At 38.5% G+C, this 7500-nt stretch overlaps 1 protein-coding gene across 1 annotated transcript in view; it reads left to right on the top strand.

Annotated features, from left to right (window-relative positions):
* LOC138023675 (dedicator of cytokinesis protein 7-like) overlaps positions 1-7500 on the top strand; it is a 160054-nt gene that overhangs the window by 13600 nt on the left and 138954 nt on the right. The window contains exons 5-6 of the mRNA XM_068870717.1: positions 3752-3881; positions 5893-5975. Of these exons, the coding sequence (XP_068726818.1) occupies positions 3752-3881; positions 5893-5975 (213 nt within the window). The remainder of the gene's footprint in view (positions 1-3751; positions 3882-5892; positions 5976-7500) is intronic.

Genomic DNA, 7500 nt, shown 5'->3' with positions numbered 1-7500 from the left:
CTTCCTGGGTTTCTTGAATATCTCACTGGGAGGATGGAAATTTCTGATTGGCTGATAACAAGGACACGTCAATCAAATGTTACTTGAAAACCATTACAGAGTCAACTGTCAATAGCCAGTGAATATGAATCATCCTAAAATTAGAAACCATAAAAAAACTTTGTCAGTTTAAGGTCAAAAAAGAGTTTTACTGGTGCACCTTATTCCACTTTATCTCTGAAAATGAGATCATTCACATTTTGATGTATGTCATTGCACCAGCTTGGCTTGGAACAAGAATCAGCAAAATACGGCGCTGCAGCCTAGAAAAGATGACCTTCAAACAAGATCCGCTCCAACACTAAATTACCTTTAGGTGCTTTAAACAAACTTCTGAAAGCACAAGCAAGTGAAATGCGCTCGCTCGAGCAACACTAATCTGGCAATGCATCTCGGGGCTATATCGTGCAATGAATCTCGAGATTTGCATGCCTTAGTTCCCCCGATTATAAATGCTATGCCTTGCGGATTGGGTTCTGAGGTACACTCGGCATTTCTTCGGGCCATCGAGTTACAGTCTTCGGATTGCCGTCGGACACTGAGCACCACCGAACAAATGCTCAGCTAATCACATGGCAGAAAAAACCATAATATTCGTTTCTTTGAGTTGTGGTGGATTTTCCTCTGGATTTTCCTGTTTTCACGGTAATTAGTATCATTATGAATCGACTTAGATATATTATTGAAAGTGGTCAGAGCTAGTTCAAACTGTGTTGTTCTCTGGTTTGAGAAACATTTCGCTTCAGATTCTTCGCATTGTCGGTCGAGTTTAGAACGAAGGCAGTGGCATGTTATGTCAATGGCTACCATCACCATCGACTACTACAGGGCATTTGGTCGTACAAAATCTTCCCTCTTTGAGGCTACCTGCATTGATCAGGTCTCCTCCTACTCGAGCATTTCCCTTTTCATTGAGAACGACTATAGTTTTAGGAAAGAGCTCATTTCAATTACGTGTTTATAACATAAGGCAAAATTTTCGTGTCACTTTCGGGGCACATGGAAAAACAGTTGGGCAAACGATTAAAAAAGCACTTGTTCGCTCGCATTTTGGAGCAAAAGAAACAAACAAATCAACTGTTTCTTTACGTTGTAAACAAAGGAAAAACCAATTAAACCACTTTAATTAAAAAGACGCATCCGTAGGAATAAAATTTGTGGAGTAGCTTTTTCCTTTAAGTATAAGCTATTAATATCACTGGTATTCTGTTTTGGTCGTTGTCGTTCTCTTTCTCTCTCCTTTAGTTTCTGTTCTAGTCATAGGTCCTCCAGGCATCGATATCATGCAACCTTATCAGAGCTTCTAAAGATACATGTATGCCAAAAATTGCCATACAGAGAAGTAAGCAGCTCTAAGCAAATAAAAGATAAACACTCGGCTTTAAATTTATATCCCTCCGATGCGTGACTTGAATAACTTCGTAACCACCAGTGTGGACCACAGTTATGTCAAACTGGATTGAAACCAGCGAAAAATGCAGAAGAAAGCATTTTCTAAACCGTTGACACAAAAAGCGTTGACTGTGTAAGAACTATAGTTGATGTAGTATGGCCGTGTAACTGCGTCAAGCCACAGAAAGCATGCAAAAAATGAAGCCTTCTTTATGTTTAGGTGAGTTAACCTGGGTTGCGCCTGCAATCCTATCCAAAACCAAAACCTGGTCAGCGGTCAACTTTAAAAAAAAAACCAAAAAAAACAGTTCACCTCAGTGAGCTCGAAGCTTGTGCCTGCGATGTGATCACATGATACTGGTCAGTGGATACCTTGTTTTGACACGTGTCAATTCATCATAACCATGGATGTCAAATATCAAAGATCTTTGGTGTAAACTAGCGTGTGAAGGGGTGGACATACGTATGGATGGATGATGACTTCATGGCTATAAAACCAAAATTTTCTCATTGATGGGTTACCATGTTGCCTAATTAGGCCTAAACAAAAAGGTTAGCTTTTATGAATGTTTAGCATACTCTCTGTATTGGTAAAACAATGACCTGTGACTTGTGACCTGTGTTTTGTACCTGCGGTTTTCTATGGTGCTCTGTGCGTGGGAGTGCATGCAGCTCCGCTACAACAATTATTCATGGATTTACTTGACAGTCTTCCTCATGAGCTTTATTTGCTTCCTTGGTGTACATGTATCAACTTTTTCCATGCTTTCCAAATTGACATCTATGTTTGCTACGATTCTTCCCATCTTCTGTGCATGCTGCTAATAAGTTGTGCGCCCACACATTGACACTTGAAATATATGGTACAACTTGGTTTTGCATTACAGCTTTACGGTATTTCACAGTGCCCCTCTGCATTCTCTGCATGGCTTATTCCTCTCACGCCAACAATACTGCTAGCCACACAGGCTAGACAGAGAGCGACTTATCTACCAAGGTAAAGTTATCCTGAGGCTTGAATGTCCAACACTTTTCTACATGTATGTGAATTACGGGTTTGGCATACGTGTATGAATATTGTAGCTACTTTTCTACATTGTTCCTTCATTTCCTTTACTGGGGTTAACATTTGCCATCTCATTCTTTACAATGGCATGAATGCACCATTTGCACAATAATCTCATTATCATTATCATTATTATTGTTATTGTTATTGTTATTATTACCGGTATTTCAGGTCTAGCAGTATAGTGGGACAATAATTTTTTTTCTTAATTTGCGAGCGGGCGGAATTCTGCGAATCCTGCCGTCTGATCGGCTTTGAGATTGGGCGGAATTTTTCTATCTTGTTCCCCAACCCAGGCGGAATCCTAGCCCTGGTTGCGTGAGCTTGTGTGATGACCTTAAATTTCCATCTTTTTTGACACCACATCCATTTACATACAGACATTAATGTTTCAAAACAGATTTTTATTAGACAAGAGCTTTGGAAAATTAATAGATTTAAAAATAATTATATATATATATATATATATCTCTTTGAAGAGTTCAGTTATGTTGGTCATTCACTGCATTCACCATCAAGCGCAGTGCGAGTTAACAATTAAAAAAGTGATTTTCAGCTAGGAAGAGAGAGCGAGAGGGAAAAAAAAAATTTACCAGCCAAGGGTCAGTTCGTATAGCGAAAAACTGTAACCTTGGTCTTGAAAAAGCTGCAGCATTTTCAAGACCCTGGTCCCAGTTTTTGGCTATACAGACCTCCCAGTGGGCAAATAACACATCTTTGTCATACCTTAACTAGTTTAATGGCCAAACCCCCATGAAACTCTTATAGCACAGTGTTAGAGCATCTGAACTACACATAGTAATCACAAGGTTTGACTACAAGGGAGCATGCACTCAGATTTATTCTGAGTATCCCTGAATCATTGTTGAAAAAGATTGCATCTCAGCATTTTAAAATTCAGACAAACATAGCTTATCTTCCCTGTGATATTGAAAAAAAAGTATTAATTAAACCATAATTTATTGATTTTAATTGACACCTACATTTGCAGTAATTATATATTTTCATTATGTTCGAGAACATGGGACTGTGGCACCTGATAATGGTTTAAATTATGATTGTGATAAGAGAGAGAACCTCTTGAAAAAGTTTGTTTTTCTTTTGGTATTAGCCAAAGTGTAATTTATTGCTATATGTGTAGTTTGATTTCTCACTTGTTTCTAGACAATAATAAAATATTGCGGGTATTCTCCATCACCTTACAAAGTACCTGATTGTAATCCTAATCTTTCTCTTTCTATTAATTATAAACAGATACCAATTCCGTTGTTCTGATGAAGGGAAACCAGACTCAAGACGCAAAGTAGTCCGCTCACCAAGTTTTGTGAAATCACTGCCTCATCAAATTTATGAAAGTGATGAGAAAGGAAAACTGCAAGAGCAGGTTAGACGTGGGTTCTTTTTACTTTCTAAATGGAAGAGAAATGGTTGTAATGATGTGTATCCACTGCACTGTGCAGTGGTAAAAAAACCCTAGACAACATCGACAATTTACACGAAGTTGTTGAAATATAAATATTGAAAGTCAAAACTTTCAACTCACTGTACAAGATTACGACTTTAGGAATCACATTGTTTAACATTCGAAAGAAAAACTAAAATCAAAGAACAAAATAAAATACCTGCACATGTTACATGTAAAACAGTTTGATTTGATGATTTGAGGTTGATACGTGACATGAGAACTTGAATAACAACACACCGGCTGATCGCTGAACATGTTTGTTTCCCATGGATAAATGTTAGGCTTGTTTTCTTGCATGACAAAATCTTCTTTCCTTTAAAATTGGCAAACTATTAATTTGACCACACCTTTTTGCCGTTCAAGTCGAATTCCATGTATGTGTAGTGCATAAAATACTGCCATCAAATGTTTTGTTGATAGTCATCAGGCCACAAAATCAATTGCGTGCTGATTCTCTTCTTTGCAATGTTGGCAATGCCATCCCACCCGTCCCCTAACACACATTTGGGAGGCAAGTGACCAGCGTGCACCAGGGTCTTTTCTCAACGACAATGGCTGCAGAGAAGAGAGACCCTGGGAAGGAGGTTGCTTGAAGACAAGCTTAGTCGTGATGGTTTGATGCCCATGTCACATAGACAATAATTTATGTTGATCATAAATGAATGAAGAGGGTAGTTTCTAAAGAAACTGTGTTGCTGCGTCGGTGGGGAAGTAGTGTACAAAAATTTGGTTTTATCAACAGAGTTGATAATGTAAATTGGCCACCGTACAGAGATTCTGAAATCTGACGTTTCGAGCGTTAGCCCTTCGTCAGAGCGAATCGAGGAATTATGGGTTACGTGTAGTTTTTATAGTAGAGTAGGAGCTACGCTATTGGTGGTAACATGGCAACGTGAAAAATAGGAATATATTAGTTAAATGAAAAGCGTTCGTTAATACCATGAGGATTAAGGGTGCCAATTTGGAAGAAGAATTTTTGTTCTAGATGTAGGGAAAGGGAAATGTGTTTTTTGGAGTGGTTAGGGAGATTAAATTGACGAGCGACTGGCTTAGATGCATCTTTGTCATTCTTCTCAACATCGCAAAGGTGTTCGCAGAATTGGTCACCTAGTCGTCTACCTGTCTCGCCAATGTATAATTTGTTGCATAATGTACAGGTTATGCAATAAATGACATTTGCGGAGGTAATGTGAAACGATCGGTGATCTTAACAGATCGCTTAGGTCCTGATATCTTGCTAGTGTTAACAACGAAAAGACAAGTTTTGCATCTTGAGCACGCGCATTTGAAAGTGCCGGGTTGCTTGTTAGTTTTGAGCGCGCTTCTAACTAAAAAGTTGCCTACGTTTTTGTCGCGTTTGAATGAAATAAGTGGAGGTTGCGAAAAGATTCTACCAGTCTCGGGATCATTTTGGAGCAAGTTAAAATTACTAAGAATGATGCTTTTGACTGCATGATTATGAGGATGGAAAGTGAGGGTGAATGGAATTCTGTCATTCTTATCTTTTTGTGACGTTTGTAGTGATGACTGTCGATCAAATTGTTGGGCGCGCTGATGGCCCGCTTTGACCACAGAGACAGGGTAGCCACGTTTTTCAAAGAACTGGCACATCTCTGATTTGCTGGAAAAATCGGAGTCATCACTACATAGACATCGAAGTCTAAGAAATTGAGAATAAGGAATGGAGTGCTTGACATGTGATGGATGCGATGATGAATACAACAAATTAGGGTTCAGAATCTCTGTACGGTGGCCAATTTACATCATCAACTCCATTGATAAAACCAAATTTATGTTGATCATACCCTTGCCAGAATGCCTAGCTCAGATGCTGGAGTTGAATTTCTTACTACCCTTAATAGCCTCCACCCGAGTGCGTACTCAAGTGATGTGTTTTTGGAAGCAACAGCTCTTGATCTTTCCTTTACAGGGTAAGAGTACCTCACAACTGAAATTGAACCAAACAGGAAAGGAAAAGGATGACAGTTTGCCCAGGGGCAGCTGGGCATCCAGGTAACAATATTAGTGTTCTTCAATGTAGAAAAATATTAAATCGAAATAACTATAGGTCAGTTTGTGCGGGCGAGAGCAACATAAGGAGTTCCAGGGTTACAAAGGGTTTTAACTATGTTGTAACACAGTAGTTATAAGTTTGTTAAAATCAAAGCAGTGTGCACTTCAAATTTATGAATAGGTTAGTTGTCAGACATAACACATACAAGTTTGTGAGGCTTGGCAGGAAGGAAATTTAATGTCTAATTGTATACAGTCATTTAAATCAAACTATGGGAAATGGTACTGCCATTTGATGAACAAACTTATCCAATGCTTGATACTTGAACAAAGTGGGCTGCAGTTTTATTTAAAAACTTTCTATTCTTTTATATCTTTATGTAGCTATTAATTTTTTACGATTCCTTTATTCTATGGATCAAACCGTGCAAAATGGTGAAAAATCTGTTTGCTACTTGACTGAAGTGATTACATTTTCCTTAACTTATGATTCTCTATAGTGTTTTGAAAGATATGAAACACTCTCAATTAAATCAACAGTAAATTGCAAAATAATTACTATAAGTCTTCAGAATGTGTTTGTTAAGTGTACAGTAAGTAAAAAAAATTGTAGCAATTTTACTGGTTAAGCTGACGGTCCAGAGGTCTAGATCACAGTAAAACAAAGCTTTACCAAAGCTTGAATCAAACATGATCTTTCTTCCCTCGTGTCTTCAAGTCCAAAGTGGCAAATTCCCTCGTGAATTTACCCATATTTGGTATGCTTCATGTGATTGAAGGTTCAGAGGCTCGTGATCACATTGCCCACAAAGCTGCGGAAAACACATTTTATGAATTCCATTCATTCTTGGTGGAAGAACACAGGAAGCGAAATTCGGCTAGAACCTTGGTATATATGTTGTAGTACAATTTGTTCCTTTGGTAAATTTTTTTCTGAACTAGTACAGAATATACATGTATTGAACTGGTACAAAATATATTGAACTGGGTTATTTTTATCAACCGTCTAAAAGAAGGATTTTCCTTTTTTGGGGGTGTAGTTAAAAAACAGGGACTTGGTTTTTGGGGGTCTAAGAAAGATCATGTTATTTCTTTCTTTCTTCTACTTTCCTACCCCTCCCTCATCTTCCCCATCTCCTCTATCCAACCCCCCTTTCTTTCACAGTTCTATCCCCCCTTATTTTGCAGGTGGCCCCCCCTCCTTGCATACCCTTATGCTCACTCCCTCTCTGACAGACTTAAGACAGTATACTCAAGACTTTCTTTTTTACTCTCCCGAACTTGAACTCCCTACCTCTGGATCTGTTGTCCACTCTCTTATCCACTTGACCACACAAGCAGATCGTGCAAACTTGCCAAACTTCCAAAATATTTTATTATTTATCCCAGGCCACTCTCGGTCCAATTTATTCACAATATTAGACTTCGCAAGTTTCGTTGGAAGAAGACAGCTCGGCAATGCAGTGTGTATCACACAAAATATTTTATCAAAGATTAGGTGACTTTAAGCAAAAGCAGAAGCGAA

The sequence above is a fragment of the Montipora capricornis genome, chromosome 11, assembly GCF_036669925.1.
Source record: "Montipora capricornis isolate CH-2021 chromosome 11, ASM3666992v2, whole genome shotgun sequence".
Classification (NCBI taxonomy): Eukaryota; Metazoa; Cnidaria; class Anthozoa; order Scleractinia; family Acroporidae; genus Montipora; species Montipora capricornis.
Note: the sequence above shows the minus strand (reverse complement) of the source record. Positions and strands in the feature narration are given on the sequence as shown.